The following is a 26,278-nucleotide window of genomic DNA, read 5'->3' as shown; positions in this document are numbered from 1 at the left end:
TGCATCATGTCGTTGTGTTATATTGATCATATTGTTGTGTTCAATTGATCATGTCGTTGTTATATTCATCATGTTGTTGTGTTATATTCATCATATTGTTGTGTTATATTGATCATGTCGTTGTGTTATATTGATCATGTTGTTGTGTTCAATTGATCATGTCGTTGTTATATTCATCATGTTGTTGTGTTATATTCATCATATTGTTGTGTTATATTGATCATGTCGTTGTGTTATATTGATCATGTTGTTGTGTTATATGCATCATGTCGTTGTGTTATATTGATCATGTTGTTGTGTTATATTCATCATGTTGTTGTGTTATATTGATCATGTTGTTGTGTTATATTGATCATGTTGTGTTATATGCATCATGTCGTTGTGTTATATTGATCATATTGTTGTGTTATATTGATCATATTGTTGTGTTCTATTGATCATGTTGTTGTGTTACATGTGTAATGCGAGCGTAAATGAGGTTGCTGCTGGACTCTGGCCCAATCACACGGCCCGGGGTATTGGGGGCGGAGCCCGGTATGGGAGGCGTGTGGGAGGGGCCGCCGTTCACCTCGGCTCCAATGGGAAGCGAGGTGAATGGAGGTGGAGCCAGCAGGGCAGTATGGGAAGGCCGGATCTGACGATCCGGAAGGGAGGAGTCAGGGTCACGTGGGAGAGAGGTTATAGAGAGGAGCCCGGAAGAGATCAAGGCCAGTTGATGGAGTGAAGAAGCGGGACCACGTTGGGTGGCCACCACGCCACCAGCCACATGGTGGATGGGGCTTCGGCACACCGTCCGCCAGCGGTGTGCGGAGCGGGGAGGAGCGGAGCGACTGACGGGAGAGCGCGTGCGGGGCGCGCTCGAGAAGGAGCTGACAGAGGAGCGTGCGCGGCACGCGAGAGGAGCGTGCGCGGCACGCGAGAGGCGACGCTGGTCCCTTGTCAGGACCAGCGGGGTGTGAGGACAAGTGGAGGAGCTGAGGAGGGAGCGCGTGCGCGGGGCGCGCGCGAGAGACGACGCTGGTCCGTGGAGGAGACCAGTGGGGTGCGGAGAAGAACCTGAATAAAAGACAAGCGGAGACCAGCAGTGCCTGACGGAGTCTTTTATTACATATGCATCATGTTGTTGTTGTAAGTACTCTTTGTAAGACCAGTGGAGTGAAGCGGCACAGAATCTCAAGGACTCCTTTCGTGCCACAACGAAAACGAAGCGGCCTTGCCGGGGCGGGTCGCAAGAGGACGGCGAGTGGGAAGCAACGACGACGACGATGATAACGATGATGATGACGATGATGATGACGATGATGATGACGATGATGATGATGACAATGATGACGATGACGTTGATGACGATGATGACGATGATGACGATGACGACGATGATGATGACGATAATGATGACGATGATAACGATGACGATGATGACGACGATGATGATGATGACGACGATGATGACGATGACAATTGATGACAATGACGACGATGACGATGATGACGATGATAATGATGATGACGATGATAACGATGATGACGATGATGACGATGATCGCTGCTGTGAGATCCCAGGTTGAGGAGGGAGGGCGGAGGAGGGAGGGTGGAGGGAGGAGGGAGGGAGGGGGGATGGGGGAGGTCTACACCCAAGGGAGAGAGACGGGGAGATAGTTAACATCTCATCAGGGTCGGAATCGAACTCACGACCTCCTGCACACCAGGCGAGGTCGTCAACATCTCATCAGGGTCGTGATCGAACTCACGACCTCCTGCACACCAGGCGAGGTAGTTAACATCTCATCGGGGTCGGGATCGAACTCACGACCTCCTGCACACCAGGCGAGGTCGTCAACATCTCCCTGGCCACCATGGCGAGATGTGAACTATCAGCTGAGCGGCGGCGCTGCGGTTAGCGCGCTAGGCAGGCTGCACTCCGACAAACCCGGCCAGAGACCCGAGTTGGATTCCCGCTCACGGCCACCACCACCACCGCCAACGCCAAAACCCAGCTGTAGTACCACTGTACCACAACTATCACCACTGTATCACCACTGTACCACCACTGTATTACCACTGAATCACCACTGTATTACCACTGTATCACCACTGTATTACCACTGTATCACCACTGTATCACCACTGTACCACCACTGTATCACCACTGTATTACCACTGTATCACCACTGTATTACCACTGTACCACCACTGAATCGCCACTGTAGTACCACTGTATCACCACTGTATTACCACTGTATTACCACTGTATCACCACTGTATCACCACTGTAGTACCACTGTATTACCACTGTATTACCACTGTAGTACCACTGTATCACCACTGTATCACCACTGTAGTACCACTGTATCACCACTGTAGTACCACTGTAGTACCACTGTAGTACCACTGTATCCCCACTGTATTACCACTGTAGTACCACTATATCCCCACTGTATTACCACTGTAGTACCACTGTATCCCCACTGTATTACCACTGTATTACCACTGTAGTACCACTGTATTACCACTGTATCCCCACTGTATTACCACTGTAGTACCACTGTAGTACCACTGTATTACCACTGTATCACCACTGTATCACCACTGTATTACCACTATATCCCCACTGTACCACCACTGTATTACCACTGTAGTACCACTGTAGTTCCACTGTATTACCACTGTAGTACTACTGTATTACCACTATATCACCACTGTATTACCACTGTATCCCCACTGTATTACCACTGTAGTACCATTGTAGTACCACTGTATCACCACTGTATTACCACTGTATTACCACTGTATCCCCACTGTATTACCACTGTAGTACCACTGTAGTACCACTGTATTACCACTGTAGTACCACTGTATCACCACTGTATTACCACTGTATCACCACTGTATCTCCACTATATCCCCACTGTATTACCACTGTATTACCACTGTAGTACCACTGTATTACCACTGTAGTACCACTGTATTACCACTGTATTACCACTATATCCCCACTGTACCACCACTGTATTACCACTGTAGTACCACTGTAGTACCACTGTATTACCACTGTAGTACTACTGTATTACCACTATATCACCACTGTATTACCACTGTATCACCACTGTATCACCACTGTATTACCACTATATCACCACTGTATCACCACTGTATTACCACTGTATTACCACTGTATTACCACTGTATCACCACTGTATTACCACTGTAGTACCACTGTATTACCACTGTATTACCACTGTATCCCCACTGTATCCCCACTGTATCACCACTGTATTACCACTGTATCACCACTGTATTACCACTGTATCACCACTGTACCACAACTGTAGTACCACTGTATCACCACTTTATCACCACTGTACCACCACTGTATCACCACTGTATTACCACTGTACCACCACTGTATTACCAATGTATTACCACTGTAGTACCACTGTATCACCACTGTAGTACCACTGTAGTAGCACTATATCCCCACTGTATTACCACTGTAGTACCACTGTATCACCACTGTATTACCACTGTATTACCACTGTAGTACCACTGTATTACCACTGTATCCCCACTGTATTACCACTGTAGTACCACTGTATCACCACTGTATTACCACTGTATTACCACTGTATCCCCACTGTATTACCACTGTAGTACCACTGTATTACCACTGTATCACCACTGTATTACCACTATATCCCCACTGTACCACCACTGTATTACCACTGTAGTACCACTGTAGTACCACTGTATTACCACTGTAGTACTACTGTATTACCACTATATCACCACTGTATTACCACTGTATTACCACTGTATTACCACTGTATCACCACTGTATCTCCACTATATCCCCACTGTATTACCACTGTAGTACCACTGTATCACCACTGTATTACCACTGTATTACCACTGTAGTACCACTGTATTACCACTGTATTACCACTGTAGTACCAGTGTATTACCACTGTAGTACCACTGTATCCCCACTATATCCCCACTGTATTACCACTGTATCACCACTGTATTACCACTGTATTACCACTGTAGTACCACTGTATTACCACTGTATTACCTCTGTAGTACCACTGTATTACCACTGTATTACCACTGTAGTACCACTGTATTACCACTGTATTACCACTGTATTACCACTGTAGTACCACTGTATTACCACTGTATTACCACTGTATTACCACTATATCACCACTGTATTACCACTGTATCACCACTGTATTACCACTGTATTACCACTGTAGTACCACTGTATCACCACTGTATTACCTCTGTAGTACCACTGTATTACCACTGTATCACCACTGTATTACCACTGTATTACCACTGTAGTACCACTGTATCACCACTGTATCACCTCTGTAGTACCACTGTATCACCACTGTATCACTACTGTATCACCACTGTATCCCCACTGTATTACCACTGTATCACCACTGTATTACCACTGTATTACCACTGTAGTACCACTGTATTACCACTGTATTACCACTGTATTACCACTGTATTACCACTGTAGTACCACTGTAGTACCACTGTATTACCACTGTATCCCCACTGTATTACCACTGTTGTACCACTGTATTACCACTGTATTACCACTGTATTACCACTGTAGTACCACTGTATTACCACTGTATTACTACTGTAGTACCACTGTAGTACCACTGTATAACCACTGTATTACCACTGTATCACCATTGTATTACCACTGTATTACCACTATATCCCCACTGTACCACCACTGTATTACCACTGTAGTACCACTGTAGTACCACTGTATTACCACTGTATCCCCACTATATCCCCACTGTATTACCACTGTATCACCACTGTATTACCACTGTATCACCACTGTATTATTTCTGTAGTACCACTGTATTACCACTGTATCACCACTGTATTACCACTGTATTACCACTGTAGTACCACTGTATCACCACTGTATTACCTCTGTAGTACCACTGTATCACCACTGTATCACTACTGTATCACCACTGTATCCCCACTGTATTACCACTGTATCACCACTGTATTACCACTGTATTACCACTGTAGTACCACTGTATTACCACTGTATTACCACTGTATTACCACTGTAGTACCACTGTATTACCACTGTATCCCCACTGTATTACCACTGTTGTACCACTGTATTACCACTGTATTACCACTGTAGTACCACTGTATTACCACTGTATTACTACTGTAGTACCACTGTAGTACCACTGTATCACCACTGTATTACCACTGTATTACCACTATATCCCCACTGTACCACCACTGTATTACCACTGTAGTACCACTGTAGTACCACTGTATTACCACTGTAGTACTACTATATTACCACTATATCACCACTGTATTACCACTGTATTACCACTGTATCACCACTGTATCACCACTGTATTACCACTATATCACCACTGTATCACCACTGTATTACCACTGTATTACCACTGTATCACCACTGTATTACCACTGTAGTACCACTGTATTACCACTGTATTACCACTGTATCCCCACTGTATCCCCACTGTATCACCACTGTATCACCACTGTACCACCACTGTAGTACCACTGTATCACCACTGTATCACCACTGTACCACCACTGTATCACCACTGTATTACCACTGTATCACCACTGTACCACCACTGTATTACCACTGTATTACCACTGTAGTACCACTGTATCACCACTGTAGTACCACTGTAGTAGCACTGTATCCCCACTGTATTACCACTGTAGTACCACTGTATCACCACTGTATTACCACTGTATTACCACTGTAGTACCACTGTATTACCACTGTATCCCCACTGTATTACCACTGTAGTACCACTGTATCACCACTGTATTACCACTGTATTACCACTGTATCCCCACTGTATTACCACTGTAGTACCACTGTAGTACCACTGTATTACCACTGTATTACCACTGTATTACCACTGTATCCCCACTGTATTACTACTTTATTACCACTGTAGTACCACTGTATTACCACTGTATCACCACTGTATCACCACTGTATTACCACTATATCCCCAATGTACCACCACTGTATTACCACTGTAGTACCACTGTATTACCACTGTATTACCACTGTAGTACCACTGTATCCCCACTATATCCCCACTGTATTACCACTGTATTACCACTATATCACCACTGTATCACCACTGTATTACCACTGTATTACCACTGTATTACCACTGTAGTACCACTGTATTACCACTGTATTACCTCTGTAGTACCACTGTATTACCACTGTATTACCACTATATCACCACTGTATTACCACTGTATCACCACTGTATTACCACTGTATTACCACTGTAGTACCACTGTATTACCACTGTATTACCTCTGTATTACCACTGTATTACCACTGTATTACCACTGTATTACCACTGTATTACCACTATATCACCACTGTATTACCACTGTATCACCACTGTATTACCACTGTATTACCACTGTATTACCACTGTAGTACCACTGTATCACCACTGTATTACCTCTGTAGTACCACTGTATTACCACTGTATTACCACTGTATTACCACTGTAGTACCACTGTATTACCACTGTATCCCCACTGTATTACCACTGTTGTACCACTGTATTACCACTGTATTACCACTGTATTACCACTGTAGTACCACTGTATTACCACTGTATTACCACTGTATTACCACTGTATTACCACTGTATTACCACTGTAGTACCACTGTATTACCACTGTATCCCCACTGTATTACCACTGTTGTACCACTGTATTACCACTGTATTACCACTGTAGTACCACTGTATTACCACTGTATCCCCACTGTATTACCACTGTTGTACCACTGTATTACCACTGTATTACCACTGTAGTACCACTGTAGTACCACTGTATTACCACTGTATTACCACTGTAGTACCACTGTATTACCACTGTATCCCCACTGTATCCCCACTGTATTACCACTGTATCACCACTGTATCACCACTGTAGTACAACTGTATTACCACTGTATTACCACTGTAGTACCACTGTATTACCACTGTATTACCACTGTATCACCACTGTATTACCACTGTATCACCACTGTATCCCCACTATATCCCCACTGTATTACCACTGTATTACCACTGTATTACCACTGTATCACCACTGTATTACCACTGTATTACCACTGTATCCCCACTGTATCACCACTGTAGTACCACTGTAGTACCACTGTATTACCACTGTATTACCACTGTATCACCACTGTATTACCACTGTATCACCACTGTATCCCCACTATATCCCCACTGTATTACCACTGTAGTACCACTGTATCACCACTGTATTACCACTGTATTACCACTGTATCCCCACTGTATTACCACTGTAGTACCACTGTAGTACCACTGTATTACCACTGTAGTACCACTGTATCACCACTGTATTACCACTGTATCACCACTGTATCTCCACTATATCCCCACTGTATTACCACTGTATTACCACTGTAGTACCACTGTATCACCACTGTAGTACCACTGTAGTAGCACTATATCCCCACTGTACTACCACTGTAGTACCACTGTATCACCACTGTATTACCACTGTATTACCACTGTAGTACCACTGTATTACCACTGTATCCCCACTGTATTACCACTGTAGTACCACTGTATCACCACTGTATTACCACTGTATTACCACTGTATCCCCACTGTATTACCACTGTAGTACCACTGTATTACCACTGTATCACCACTGTATCACCACTGTATTACCACTATATCCCCACTGTACCACCACTGTATTACCACTGTAGTACCACTGTAGTACCACTGTAGTACCACTGTATTACCACTGTAGTACTACTATATTACCACTATATCACCACTGTATTACCACTGTATTACCACTGTATCACCACTGTATCACCACTGTATTACCACTATATCACCACTGTATCACCACTGTATTACCACTGTATTACCACTGTATCACCACTGTATTACCACTGTAGTACCACTGTATTACCACTGTATTACCACTGTATCCCCACTGTATCCCCACTGTATCACCACTGTATCACCACTGTACCACCACTGTAGTACCACTGTATCACCACTGTATCACCACTGTACCACCACTGTATCACCACTGTATTACCACTGTATCACCACTGTACCACCACTGTATTACCACTGTATTACCACTGTAGTACCACTGTATCACCACTGTAGTACCACTGTAGTAGCACTGTATCCCCACTGTATTACCACTGTAGTACCACTGTATCACCACTGTATTACCACTGTATTACCACTGTAGTACCACTGTATTACCACTGTATCCCCACTGTATTACCACTGTAGTACCACTGTATCACCACTGTATTACCACTGTATTACCACTGTATCCCCACTGTATTACCACTGTAGTACCACTGTAGTACCACTGTATTACCACTGTATTACCACTGTATTACCACTGTATCCCCACTGTATTACTACTTTATTACCACTGTAGTACCACTGTATTACCACTGTATCACCACTGTATCACCACTGTATTACCACTATATCCCCAATGTACCACCACTGTATTACCACTGTAGTACCACTGTATTACCACTGTATTACCACTGTAGTACCACTGTATCCCCACTATATCCCCACTGTATTACCACTGTATTACCACTATATCACCACTGTATCACCACTGTATTACCACTGTATTACCACTGTATTACCACTGTAGTACCACTGTATTACCACTGTATTACCTCTGTAGTACCACTGTATTACCACTGTATTACCACTATATCACCACTGTATTACCACTGTATCACCACTGTATTACCACTGTATTACCACTGTAGTACCACTGTATTACCACTGTATTACCTCTGTATTACCACTGTATTACCACTGTATTACCACTGTATTACCACTGTATTACCACTATATCACCACTGTATTACCACTGTATCACCACTGTATTACCACTGTATTACCACTGTATTACCACTGTAGTACCACTGTATCACCACTGTATTACCTCTGTAGTACCACTGTATTACCACTGTATTACCACTGTATTACCACTGTAGTACCACTGTATTACCACTGTATCCCCACTGTATTACCACTGTTGTACCACTGTATTACCACTGTATTACCACTGTATTACCACTGTAGTACCACTGTATTACCACTGTATTACCACTGTATTACCACTGTATTACCACTGTAGTACCACTGTATTACCACTGTATCCCCACTGTATTACCACTGTTGTACCACTGTATTACCACTGTATTACCACTGTAGTACCACTGTATTACCACTGTATCCCCACTGTATTACCACTGTTGTACCACTGTATTACCACTGTATTACCACTGTAGTACCACTGTAGTACCACTGTATTACCACTGTATTACCACTGTAGTACCACTGTATTACCACTGTATCCCCACTGTATCCCCACTGTATTACCACTGTATCACCACTGTATCACCACTGTAGTACAACTGTATTACCACTGTATTACCACTGTAGTACCACTGTATTACCACTGTATTACCACTGTATCACCACTGTATTACCACTGTATCACCACTGTATCCCCACTATATCCCCACTGTATTACCACTGTATTACCACTGTATTACCACTGTATCACCACTGTATTACCACTGTATTACCACTGTATCCCCACTGTATCACCACTGTAGTACCACTGTAGTACCACTGTATTACCACTGTATTACCACTGTATCACCACTGTATTACCACTGTATCACCACTGTATCCCCACTATATCCCCACTGTATTACCACTGTAGTACCACTGTATCACCACTGTATTACCACTGTATTACCACTGTATCCCCACTGTATTACCACTGTAGTACCACTGTAGTACCACTGTATTACCACTGTAGTACCACTGTATCACCACTGTATTACCACTGTATCACCACTGTATCTCCACTATATCCCCACTGTATTACCACTGTATTACCACTGTAGTACCACTGTATCACCACTGTAGTACCACTGTAGTAGCACTATATCCCCACTGTACTACCACTGTAGTACCACTGTATCACCACTGTATTACCACTGTATTACCACTGTAGTACCACTGTATTACCACTGTATCCCCACTGTATTACCACTGTAGTACCACTGTATCACCACTGTATTACCACTGTATTACCACTGTATCCCCACTGTATTACCACTGTAGTAACACTGTATTACCACTGTATCACCACTGTATCACCACTGTATTACCACTATATCCCCACTGTACCACCACTGTATTACCACTGTAGTACCACTGTAGTACCACTGTATTACCACTGTAGTACTACTGTATTACCACTATATCACCACTGTATTACCACTGTATCCCCACTGTATTACCACTGTAGTACCATTGTATTACCACTGTATTACCACTGTAGTACCAGTGTATTACCACTGTAGTACCACTGTATCCCCACTATATCCCCACTGTATTACCACTGTATCACCACTGTATTACCACTGTATTACCACTGTATTACCACTGTAGTACCACTGTATTACCACTGTATTACCTCTGTAGTACCACTGTATTACCACTGTATTACCAACGTAGTACCACTGTATTACCACTGTATTACCACTGTATTACCACTGTAGTACCACTGTATTACCACTTTATTACCACTGTATTACCACTATATCACCACTGTATTACCACTGTATCACCACTGTATTACCACTGTATTACCACTGTATTACCACTGTATCACCACTGTATTACCTCTGTAGTACCACTGTATTACCACTGTATCACCACTGTATTACCACTGTATTACCACTGTAGTACCACTGTATCACCACTGTATTACCTCTGTAGTACCACTGTATCACCACTGTATCACTACTGTATCACCACTGTATCCCCACTGTATTACCACTGTATCACCACTGTATTACCACTGTATTACCACTGTAGTACCACTGTATTACCATTGTATTACCACTGTATTACCACTGTATTACCACTGTAGTACCACTGTATTACCACTGTATCCCCACTGTATTACCACTGTTGTACCACTGTATTACCACTGTATTACCACTGTATTACCACTGTAGTACCACTGTATTACCACTGTATTACTACTGTAGTACCACTGTAGTACCACTGTATAACCACTGTATTACCACTGTATCACCACTGTATTACCACTGTATTACCACTATATCCCCACTGTACCACCACTGTATTACCACTGTAGTACCACTGTAGTACCACTGTATTACCACTGTAGTACTACTGTATTACCACTATATCACCACTGTATTACCACTGTATCCCCACTATATCCCCACTGTATTACCACTGTATCACCACTGTATTACCACTGTATCACCACTGTATTACCTCTGTAGTACCACTGTATTACCACTGTATCACCACTGTATTACCACTGTAGTACCACTGTATCACCACTGTATTACCTCTGTAGTACCACTGTATCACCACTGTATCACTACTGTATCACCACTGTATCCCCACTGTATTACCACTGTATCACCACTGTATTACCACTGTAGTACCACTGTATTACCACTGTATTACCACTGTATTACCACTGTATTACCACTATTACCACTGTAGTACCACTGTATTACCACTGTATCCCCACTGTATTACCACTGTTGTACCACTGTATTACCACTGTATTACCACTGTATTACCACTGTAGTACCACTGTATTACCACTGTATTACTACTGTAGTACCACTGTAGTACCACTGTATAACCACTGTATTACCACTGTATCACCACTGTATTACCACTGTATTACCACTATATCCCCACTGTACCACCACTGTATTACCACTGTATTACCACTGTAGTACCACTGTATTACCACTGTAGTACTACTGTATTACCACTATATCACCACTGTATTACCACTGTATTACCACTGTATCACCACTGTATCACCACTGTATTGCCACTATATCACCACTGTATCACCACTGTATTACCACTGTATTACCACTGTATCACCACTGTATTACCACTGTAGTACCACTGTATTACCACTGTATTACCACTGTATACCCACTGTATCCCCACTGTATCACCACTGTATTACCACTGTATCACCACTGTATTACCACTGTGTTACCACTGTATCACCACTGTACCACCACTGTAGTACCACTGTATCACCACTGTATCACCACTGTACCACCACTGTATCACCACTGTATTACCACTGTAGTACCACTGTATCACCACTGTATTACCTCTGTAGTACCACTGTATCACCACTGTATCACTACTGTATCACCACTGTATCCCCACTGTATTACCACTGTATCACCACTGTATTACCACTGTAGTACCACTGTATTACCACTGTATTACCACTGTATTACCACTGTATTACCACTATTACCACTGTAGTACCACTGTATTACCACTGTATCCCCACTGTATTACCACTGTTGTACCACTGTATTACCACTGTATTACCACTGTAGTACCACTGTATTACGACTGTATTACTACTGTAGTACCACTGTAGTACCACTGTATAACCACTGTATTACCACTGTATCACCACTGTATTACCACTGTATTACCACTATATCCCCACTGTACCACCACTGTATTACCACTGTATTACCACTGTAGTACCACTGTATTACCACTGTAGTACTACTGTATTACCACTATATCACCACTGTATTACCACTGTATTACCACTGTATCACCACTGTATCACCACTGTATTACCACTATATCAACACTGTATCACCACTGTATTACCACTGTATTACCACTGTATCACCACTGTATTACCACTGTAGTACCACTGTATTACCACTGTATTACCACTGTATCCCCACTGTATCCCCACTGTATCACCACTGTATTACCACTGTATCACCACTGTATTACCACTGTATTACCACTGTATCACCACTGTACCACCACTGTAGTACCACTGTATCACCACTGTATCACCACTGTACCACCACTGTATCACCACTGTATTACCACTGTAGTACCACTGTACCACCACTGTATTACCACTGTATTACCACTGTAGTACCACTGTATCACCACTGTAGTACCACTGTAGTAGCACTTTATCCCCACTGTATTACCACTGTAGTACCACTGTATCACCACTGTATTACCACTGTATTACCACTGTAGTACCACTGTATTACCACTGTATCCCCACTGTATTACCACTGTAGTACCACTGTATCACCACTGTATTACCACTGTATTACCACTGTATCCCCACTGTATTACCACTGTAGTACCACTGTATTACCACTGTATCACCACTGTATCCCCACTGTATTACTACTTTATTACCACTGTAGTACCACTGTATTACCACTGTATCACCACTGTATCACCACTGTATTACCACTATATCCCCACTGTACCACCACTGTATTACCACTGTAGTACCACTGTATTACCACTGTAGTACTACTGTATTACCACTATATCACCACTGTATTACCACTGTATCCCCACTGTATTACCACTGTAGTACCACTGTAGTACCACTGTATTACCACTGTATTACCACTGTATTACCACTGTATCTCCACTATATCCCCACTGTATTACCACTGTAGTACCACTGTATCACCACTGTATTACCACTGTATTACCACTGTATCCCCACTGTAGTACCACTGTAGTACCACTGTAGTACCACTGTAGTACCACTGTATCCCCACTATATCCCCACTGTATTACCACTGTATTACCACTATATCACCACTGTATTACCACTGTATCACCACTGTATTACCACTGTATTACCACTGTATTACCACTGTATTACCACTGTATTACCTCTGTAGTACCACTGTATTACCACTGTATTACCACTATATCACCACTGTATTACCACTGTATCACCACTGTATTACCACTGTATTACCACTGTAGTACCACTGTATTACCACTGTATTACCTCTGTATTACCACTGTATTACCACTGTATTACCACTGTATTACCACTGTATTACCACTGTATTACCACTATATCACCACTGTATTACCACTGTATCACCACTGTATTACCACTGTATTACCACTGTATTACCACTGTAGTACCACTGTAGCACCACTGTATTACCTCTGTAGTACCACTGTATTACCACTGTATTACCACTGTATTACCACTGTAGTACCACTGTATTACCACTGTATCCCCACTGTATTACCACTGTTGTACCACTGTATTACCACTGTATTACCACTGTATTACCACTGTGGTACCACTATTACCACTGTATTACCACTGTATTACCACTGTATTACCACTGTAGTACCACTGTATTACCACTGTATCCCCACTGTATTACCACTGTTGTACCACTGTATTACCACTGTATTACCACTGTAGTACCACTGTATTACCACTGTATCCCCACTGTATTACCACTGTTGTACCACTGTATTACCACTGTATTACCACTGTATTACCACTGTACCACCACTGTATTACCACTGTATTACCACTGTAGTACCACTGTATCACCACTGTAGTACCACTGTAGTAGCACTTTATCCCCACTGTATTACCACTGTAGTACCACTGTATCACCACTGTATTACCACTGTATTACCACTGTAGTACCACTGTATTACCACTGTATCCCCACTGTATTACCACTGTAGTACCACTGTATCACCACTGTATTACCACTGTATTACCACTGTATCCCCACTGTATTACCACTGTAGTACCACTGTATTACCACTGTATCACCACTGTATCCCCACTGTATTACTACTTTATTACCACTGTAGTACCACTGTATTACCACTATATCACCACTGTATCACCACTGTATTACCACTATATCCCCACTGTACCACCACTGTATTACCACTGTATTACCACTGTAGTACTACTGTATTACCACTATATCACCACTGTATTACCACTGTATCCCCACTGTATTACCACTGTAGTACCACTGTAGTACCACTGTATTACCACTGTATTACCACTGTATTACCACTGTATCTCCACTATATCCCCACTGTATTACCACTGTAGTACCACTGTATCACCACTGTATTACCACTGTATTACCACTGTATCCCCACTGTAGTACCACTGTAGTACCACTGTAGTACCACTGTATTACCACTGTAGTACCACTGTATCCCCACTATATCCCCACTGTATTACCACTGTATTACCACTATATCACCACTGTATTACCACTGTATCACCACTGTATTACCACTGTATTACCACTGTATTACCACTGTATTACCACTGTATTACCTCTGTAGTACCACTGTATTACCACTGTATTACCACTATATCACCACTGTATTACCACTGTATCACCACTGTATTACCACTGTATTACCACTGTATTACCACTGTAGTACCACTGTAGCACCACTGTATTACCTCTGTAGTACCACTGTATTACCACTGTATTACCACTGTATTACCACTGTATTACCACTGTAGTACCACTGTATTACCACTGTATCCCCACTGTATTACCACTGTTGTACCACTGTATTACCACTGTATTACCACTGTATTACCACTGTGGTACCACTATTACCACTGTATTACCACTGTATTACCACTGTATTACCACTGTAGTACCACTGTATTACCACTGTATCCCCACTGTATTACCACTGTTGTACCACTGTATTACCACTGTATTACCACTGTAGTACCACTGTATTACCACTGTATCCCCACTGTATTACCACTGTTGTACCACTGTTGTACCACTGTATTACCACTGTATTACCACTGTATTACCACTGTATTACCACTGTAGTACCACTGTATTACCACTGTAGTACCACTGTATTACCACTGTATTACCACTGTATCCCCACTGTATCCCCACTGTATTACCACTGTATCACCACTGTATTACCACTGTAGTACCACTGTATTACCACTGTATTACCACTGTATCACCACTGTATTACCACTATATCCCCACTGTAGTACCACTGTATCCCCACTGTATTACCACTGTATTACCACTGTATCACCACTGTATTACCACTGTAGTATCACTGTATTACCACTATATCACCACTGTATTACCACTGTATCACCACTGTATTACCACTATATCCCCACTGTAGTACCACTGTATCCCCACTGTATTACCACTGTATTACCACTGTATCACCACTGTATTACCACTGTAGTACCAGTGTATTACCACTATATCACCACTGTATTACCACTGTATCACCACTGTATCACCACTGTATCCCCACTGTATTACCACTGTATTACCACTGTAGTACCACTGTATTACCACTGTATCACCACTGTATTACCACTGTAGTACCACTGTATTACCACTGTATTACCACTGTATTACCACTGTAGTACCACTGTATCACCACTGTATTACTACTGTATTACTACTGTATTACCACTGTAGTACCACTGTATTACCACTGTATTACCACTGTAGTACCACTGTATTACCACTGTATTACCAATGTAGTACCACTGTATCATCACTGTATCCCCACTGTATCACCACTGTATTACCACTGTATCACCACTGTATTACCACTGTATTACCACTGTATCACCACTGTATTACCACTGTATCACCACTGTATCACCACTGTACCACCACTGTAGTACCACTGTATCACCACTGTATCACCACTGTACCACCACTGTATCACCACTGTATTACCACTGTAGTACCACTGTATTACCACTGTATTACCACTGTAGTACCACTGTATCACCACTGTATTACCACTGTATTACCACTGTATCCCCACTGTATTACCACTGTAGTACCACTGTAGTACCACTGTATTACCACTGTATTACCACTGTATCACCACTGTATCCCCACTGTATTACCACTGTATTACCACTGTAGTACCACTGTATTACCACTGTAGTACCACTGTATTACCACTGTATCACCACTGTATCACCACTGTATTACCACTGTATTACCACTATATCCAACGAAGTTGACAACAGGCTGGCCAAGGCAAACAGTGCATTTGGCAGACTATACAAACGTGTCTGGAACAACAGAAACCTTAAAAGAGCCACAAAGGTCAACGTCTACAAAGCTGTTGTGCTGACAACTCTCCTGTATGGCGCTGAGTCCTGGGTCACGTACCGTCGTCACCTGAGTCTCCTCGAGCGTTTCCATCAGCGCTGCCTCCGCACAATCTTCAATATTCACTGGAGTGACTTCGTCGCCAACACTGAAGTCCTCAAGTCAGCGAAGGTCATCAGCATCGAGGCCATGGTCCTCAAGACACAGCTTCGTTGGGCAGGGCACATCGCCAGGATGGAGAACCACCGCTTGCCTAAGATTGTGCTGTATGGGGAACTGTCCTCTGGCCATCGCGACATAGGGGCACCACGAAAGCGATACAAAGACTCTCTGAAGAAGTCCCTCACTGCTTGCTGCATCGATCACCGTCAGTGGGCAACACAAGCAGCTGATCGCAACTCCTGGCGGCACACAGTCCACCAGGCCACCTCCTTCTTCGAAGATACCCGCAGGGCCCGTATGGAGGACAAAAGGAGAAGGAGGAAGAACCATGATCCCTCAGCACCCATCCCAGATGAGACCTATACTTGCAGCTGTTGTGGCAGGACCTGCTTGTCCCGCATAGGCCTCTTCAGCCACCAGCGTGCCTGCAGAAGACGTGGATGTCCTTCCTAGATCTTCGTTCGCGAAGCCAAGCCATGATGATGATGACCACTATATCCCCACTGTACCACCACTGTATTACCACTGTATTACCACTGTACCACCATTGTATCATCACTGTATTACCACTGTATTACCACTGTATTACCACTGTAGTACCACCACTGTATCACCACTGTATCACCACTGTACCACCACTGTATCACCACTGTACCACCACTGTATTACCACTGTATCACCACTGTAGTACCACTGTATCACCACTGTAGTACCACTGTATTACCACTGTACCACCACTGTACTACCACTGTATTACCACTGTATCACCACTGTATCACCACTGTACCACCACTGTATCACCAATGTATTACCACTGTATTACCTCTGTACCACCACTGTATCACCACTGTATCACCACTGTACCACCACTGTACCACCACTGTACTACCACTGTATCACCACTGTACCACCACTGTATCACCACTGTATCACCACTGTACCACCACTGTATCACCACTGTACCACCACTGTATTACCACTGTATCACCACTGTATTACCACTGTACCACCACTGTACTACCACTGTACTACCACTGTATTACAACTGTAGTACCACTGTATTACCACTGTATTACCACTGTAGTACCACTGTATTACCACTGTAGTACCACTGTATTACCACTGTATTACCACTGTAGTACCACTGTATTACCACTGTATTACCACTGTATCCCCACTGTATCCCCACTGTATCACCACTGTATTACCACTGTATCACCACTGTATTACCACTGTAGTACCACTGTAGTACCACTGTAGTACCACTATATCACCACTGTATCCCCACTGTACCACCACTGTATTACCACTGTAGTACCACTATATCACCACTACTACCACTGTACCACCACTGTATTACCACTGTAGTACCACTGTAGTACCACTATATCACCACTGTATTACCACTGTATTACCACTGTATTACCACTGTAGTACCACTGTAGTGCCACTATATCACCACTGTATTACCACTGTATCACCACTGTATTACCACTGTATTACCACTGTATCACCACTGTATTACCACTGTATCACCACTGTATTACCACTGTATCACCACTGTATTACCACTGTATCACCACTGTATTACCACTGTAGTACCACTGTATCACCACTGTATTACCACTGTATCACCACTGTATTACCACTGTATCACCACTGTATTACCACTGTACTACCACTGTATTACCACTGTAGTACCACTGTAGTGCCACTATATCACCACTATATCACCACTGTATCACCACTGTATTACCACTGTATCACCACTGTATTACCACCGTAGTACCACTGTAGTGCCACTATATCACCACTGTATTACCACTGTATCACCACTGTATTACCACTGTAGTACCACTGTAGTGCCACTGTACCACCACTGTATTACCACTGTAGTACCACTGTATTGCCACTGTATTACCACTGTATCACCACTATATCACCACTGTATTACCACTATATCACCACTGTATTACCACTGTATCACCACTGTATTACCATTGTATTACCACTGTAGTACCCCTGTATCACCACTGTATTACCACTGTATTACCACTGTAGTGACACTGTATTACCACTGTATTACCACTGTATTACCACTGTAGTACCACTGTATTACCACTGTATTACCACTGTAGTACCACTGTATTACCACTGTATTACCACTGTAGTACCACTGTAGTACCACTGTATTACCACTGTATTACCACTGTATTACCACTGTATTACCACTGTATAACCACTGTATAACCACTGTATAACCACTGTATTACCACTGTATTACCACTGTAGTACCACTGTATCACCACTGTATTACTACTGTATTACCACTGTATTACCACTGTATCACCACTGTATTACCACTGTATTACCACTGTAGTACCACTGTAGTACCACTGTATTACCACTGTATTACCACGGTAGTACCACTGTATTACCACTGTATTACCACTGTATTACCACTGTATCACCACTGTATCACCACTGTATCACCACTGTATTACCACTGTAGTACCACTATATCCCCACTGTACCACCACTGTATTACCACTGTATTACCACTGTATCACCACTGTATCACCACTGTATCACCACTGTACCACCACTGTATTACCACTGTAGTACCACTGTATTACCACTGTATTACCACTGTATTACCACTGTATCACCACTGTATCACCACTGTATCACCACTGTATTACCACTGTAGTACCACTATATCCCCACTGTACCACCACTGTATTACCACTGTATTACCACTGTATCACCACTGTATCACCACTGTACCACCACTGTATTACCACTGTAGTACCACTGTATTACCACTATATCACCACTGTATTACCACTGTATTACCACTGTAGTACCACTGTATTACCACTGTATTACCACTGTAGTACCACTGTATTACCACTATATCACCACTGTATTACCACTGTATCACCACTGTATCACCACTGTAGTACCACTGTATTACCACTATATCACCACTGTATTACCACTGTAGTACCACTGTATTACCACTATATCACCACTGTATTACCACTGTATCACCACTGTATTACCACTGTATTACCACTATATCACCACTGTATTACCACTGTATCACCACTGTATCACCACTGTATTACCACTGTAGTACCACTGTAGTACCACTATATCACCACTGTATCACCACTGTAGTACCACTGTATTACCACTGTATCACCACTGCATTACCACTGTAGTACCACTGTATTACCACTATATCACCACTGTATTACCACTGTATCACCACTGTATTACCACTGTATTACCACTATATCACCACTGTATTACCACTGTATCACCACTGTATTACCACTGTAGTACCACTGTAGTACCACTATATCACCACTGTATCACCACTGTAGTACCACTGTAGTACCACTGTAGTACCACTGTATCACCACTGTATCACCACTGTATCACCACTGTACCACCACTGTATTACCACTGTAGTACCACTGTATTACCACTGTATTACCACTGTATTACCACTGTATCACCACTGTATCACCACTGTATCACCACTGTATTACCACTGTAGTACCACTATATCCCCACTGTACCACCACTGTATTACCACTGTATTACCACTGTATCACCACTGTATCACCACTGTACCACCACTGTATTACCACTGTAGTACCACTGTATTACCACTATATCACCACTGTATTACCACTGTATTACCACTGTAGTACCACTGTATTACCACTGTATTACCACTGTAGTACCACTGTATTACCACTATATCACCACTGTATTACCACTGTATCACCACTGTATCACCACTGTAGTACCACTGTATTACCACTATATCACCACTGTATTACCACTGTAGTACCACTGTATTACCACTATATCACCACTGTATTACCACTGTATCACCACTGTATTACCACTGTATTACCACTATATCACCACTGTATTACCACTGTATCACCACTGTATCACCACTGTATTACCACTGTAGTACCACTGTAGTACCACTATATCACCACTGTATCACCACTGTAGTACCACTGTATTACCACTGTATCACCACTGTATTACCACTGTAGTACCACTGTATTACCACTATATCACCACTGTATTACCACTGTATCACCACTGTATTACCACTGTATTACCACTATATCACCACTGTATTACCACTGTATCACCACTGTATTACCACTGTAGTACCACTGTAGTACCACTATATCACCACTGTATCACCACTGTAGTACCACTGTAGTACCACTGTAGTACCACTGTATCACCACTATATCCCCACTGTATTACCACTGTAGCACCACTGTATCACCACTGTATTACCACTGTAGAACCACCACTGTATCACCACTGTATCACCACTGTATCACCACTGTATCACCACTGTACCACCACTGTATTACCACTGTATCACCACTGTAGTACCACTGTATCACCACTGTAGTACCACTGTACTACCACTGTATCACCACTGTATCACCACTGTATTACCACTGTATCACCACTGTATCACCACTGTATTACCTCTGTACCATCACTGTATCACCACTGTATCACCACTGTACCACCACTGTATTACCACTGTATCACCACTGTATCACCACTGTATCACCACTGTACCACCAATGTATCACCACTGTACCACCACTGTACTACCACTGTATCACCACTGTACCACCACTGTATCACCACTGTATCACCACTGTACCACCACTGTATCACCACTGTACCGCCACTGTATTACCACTGTACCACCACTGTATTACCACTGTAGTACCACTGTAGTACCACTATATCCCCACTGTATTACCACTGTAGTACCACTGTATCACCACTGTATTACCACTGTATTACCACTGTATCCCCACTGTATTACCACTGTAGCACCACTGTATTACCACTGTATCACCACTGTAGTACCACTGTATCACCACTGTATCCCCACTATATTACCACTGTATTACCACTGTAGTACCACTGTATCACCACTGTATCACCACTGTATTACCACTGTAGTACCACTGTATTACCACTGTAGTACCACTGCATTACCACTGTAGTACCACTGTATTACCACTGTAGTACCACTGTATTACCACTGTATTACCACTGTATCCCCACTGTATTACCACTGTAGTACCACTGTATTACCACTGAATTACCACTGTATTACCACTGTAGTACCACTGTAGTACCACTGTATTACCACTGTAGTACCACTGTATCACCACTGTATCCCCACTGTATCACCACTGTTGTATCACTGTAGTACCACTGTAGTACCACTGTAACACCACTGTAGTACCACTGTAGTACCACTGTATCACCACTGCACCACCACTGTATCACCACTGTATCCCCACTGTATCACCACTGTATCACCACTGTATCACCACTGTAGTACCACTGTAGTACCACTGTATCACCACTGTATCACCACTGCACCACCACTGTATCACCACTGTATCACCACTGTACCACCACTGTAGTACCACTGTAGTACCACTGTATCACTACTATATCCCCACTGTATTACCACTGTATCACCACTGTATCCCCACTGTATCACCACTGTATCACCACTGTAGTACCACTGTAGTACCACTGTATTACCACTGTATCACCACTGTATCACCACTGTAGTACCACTATATCACCACTGTATTACCACTGTATTACCACTATATCACCACTGTAGTACCACTATATCACCACTGTAGTACCACTGTATCACCACTGTAGTACCACTGTATCCCCACTGTATTACCACTGTAGTACCACTGTATCACCACTGTACCACCACTGTATTACCACTATATCACCACTGTATTACCACTGTATCACCACTGTATCACCACTGTAGTACCACTGTATCACCACTGTATCACCACTGTATTACCACTGTATCACCACTGTATTACCACTGTATTACCACTGTATCACCACTGTAGTACCACTTTATTACCACTGTATCACCACTGTAGTACCACTGTATCACCACTGTAGTACCACTGTATCACCACTGTATCACCACTGTAGTACCACTGTATCACCACTGTATTACCACTGTATCACCACTGTATCACCACTGTATTACCACTGTATTACCACTGTATCACCACTGTATCACCACTGTATCACCACTGTATTACTACTGTATCACCACTGTATTACCACTATATCCCCACTGTAGTACCACTGTATCACCACTGTATTACCACTGTAGTACCACTGTATTACCACTGTATTACCACTGTATCACCACTGTATTACCACTGTATCACCACTGTATCACCACTGTATCACCACTGTATCACCACTGTAGTACCACTGTAGTACCACTGTATTACCACTGTATCACCACTGTATCACCACTGTATCCCCACTGTATCACCACTGTATCACCACTGTAGTACCACCGTATTACCACTGTATTACCACTGTATTACCACTATAGTACCACTGTATTACCACTGTAGTACCACTGTATTACCACTGTATCCCCACTGTATCCCCACTGTAGTACCACTGTAGTACCACTGTATTGCCACTGTATTACCACTGTATCCCCACTGTATTACCACTGTATTACCACTGTATCACCACTGTATCACCACTGTATCCACACTGTATTACCACTGTATCACCACTGTATCACCACTGTAGTACCACTGTATTACCACTGTATTACCACTGTATTACCACTATAGTACCACTGTATTACCACTGTAGTACCACTGTATTACCACTGTATTACCACTGTATTACCACTGTATTACCACTGTATCCCCACTGTATCACCACTGTAGTACCACTGTAGTACCACTGTATTGCCACTGTATTACCACTGTAGTACCACTGTATTACCACTGTATTACCACTGTATTACCACTGTATCCCCACTGTATTACCACTGTAGTACCACTGTATTACCACTGTATTACCACTGTAGTACCACTGTATTACCACTGTATTACCACTGTATTACCACTGTAGTACCACTGTATTACCACTGTATTACCACTGTATTACTACTGTATTACCACTGTAGTACCACTGTAGTACCACTGTAGTACCACTGTAGTACCACTATATCACCACTGTATCACCACTGTACCACCACTGTACTACCACTGTATTACCACTGTATCACCACTGTACCACCACTGTACTACCACTGTATTACCACTGTATCACCACTGTATCACCACTGTACTACCACTGTATTACCACTGTATCACCACTGTACTACCATTGTATTACCACTGTATCACCACTGTACCATCACTGTATCACCACTGTACCACCACTGTATTACCACTGTACCACCACTGTACCACCACTGTATTACCACTGTAGTACCACTGTATTACCACTGTATCACCACTACTACCACTGTACCACCACTGTATTACCACTGTAGTACTACTGTACCACCACTTTGTATTACCACTGTAGTACCACTGTATCACCACTGTATTACCACTGTATCACCACTGTAGTAGCACTGTATCCCCACTGTATCACAACTGTAGTACCACTGTAGTACCTAGTAGGGGGCCGTCCATAAATGACGTCACGTGATTTTGGAAGATTTTTGACCCCCCCTTCGTCACACGGCGTCACAAAAAGTCAGACCCCCTCAAATATGACGTCACAAAGCTCTGCCCCCCCCCCCCTCCAAAATAAAACATTCTTCAAATCGCTTTAAACTATTGTCATTGTAGTGCGTATTTAATGTGGCGCTGCACTCTGATGTTGTAGGAGAAAACATTTATTACAAAGTCTATTTAATTAAGTAGAACGTGTTGTCTATATTTATTTAAAGTTGCGCATTTTGATGTGACGTCACATTTCTCAACCGACCCCCCCCCCCTCGTCACACATCGTCGCAAATGTCCCCCCCCCCCCAGGTGCGTGGCGTCATTTATGGACGGCCCCTAGTGCCTTGAAGTACCACTGTATCACCTGCTCAGTAGTCGAGGGCGCACAGCAAGGCAGCTCCACGCTTCACCCAGTGGCTCTGCTTGCGGTCACTCGGCAGGTCAACGGCCATCACGAAGTTGGTGGAGTGACCGGTGGTGGACAGCGTTCCTGTCCACCATCATCGTCATCATTGTCATCAGCATCGTCACCATCATTGTCATCACCATCGTTGTCATCACCATCGTCACCATCGTCATCATCATCGTCATCACCATCGTCATCACCATCATTATCATCACCATCATTGTCATCACCATCGTGAACATCATCATCACCATCATCATCACCATTATCATCATCACCACCGTCATCACCATCGTCATCATCATTACCATCATCATTATCGTCATCATCGTCATCACCATCATCATCACCATCATCACTGTCATCATCATCATCACCATCACCCCCCATCAACAACAACAGCAACAGCTGACATTCACCTCGGCGCTTGTGCCAGGCTTGGTGCACTTTGAGGCCACATGAAGTGTCGAACGCCCACTGGCAGGTCACGGAATAGGCCCAACAGGTGCCATGGGGTCGACTGACTGAGTTGACCAGTAGATGCACCACCTGTGCCCCCCCCCCCCCCCCCACTGTGCCAACTTTCTGTGTTCTAGCCGCCTGGAGCTCCACTCGTTGTATTTGTCGCTCCTCTCCATTGTTGCTGGAGGGCGACTGCCTCCAACTGCCCAGTCGCAGCGTCCTTCACGAGCCTCCTCCACAGAGGCCGATCTTGACACCGCTGGTACCAGTCATCGGCAAGTCCACTCAGCTCCATGTCCTCATCACTTCATCTACTCTCTAGCCCGTACCACTCACTCGCTCACTCACTAACTCACCCACGCACTAACTCACCCACGAATTAACTCACCCACTCACTAACTCACCCACGTACTAACTCGCTCACTCACTAACTCATCCGTGCACTAACTCACCCACTCA

General features: G+C 43.4%; 1 protein-coding gene across 1 annotated transcript in view; it reads right to left on the bottom strand.

Moving 5' to 3' along the window:
• Nucleotides 1-1,037: 1,037 nt before the first annotated feature.
• LOC133359758 (dynein axonemal heavy chain 1-like) overlaps nucleotides 1,038-26,278 on the bottom strand; it is a 43,273-nt gene continuing 18,032 nt past the window's right edge. Inside the window, exons 10-11 of the mRNA XM_061578289.1 lie at nucleotides 25,316-25,441; nucleotides 1,038-1,056 (exon numbers count right to left, since the gene is read on the bottom strand). Coding sequence (XP_061434273.1) covers nucleotides 25,320-25,441 — 122 coding nt within the window. The 3' untranslated portion in view covers nucleotides 1,038-1,056; nucleotides 25,316-25,319. The remainder of the gene's footprint in view (nucleotides 1,057-25,315; nucleotides 25,442-26,278) is intronic.

The sequence above is a fragment of the Lethenteron reissneri genome, chromosome 66 (genome assembly GCF_015708825.2).
Source record: "Lethenteron reissneri isolate LAM-NWPU_2019-01 chromosome 66, ASM1570882v1, whole genome shotgun sequence".
Lineage (NCBI taxonomy): Eukaryota > Metazoa > Chordata > Hyperoartia > Petromyzontiformes > Petromyzontidae > Lethenteron > Lethenteron reissneri.
Note: the sequence above shows the minus strand (reverse complement) of the source record. Positions and strands in the feature narration are given on the sequence as shown.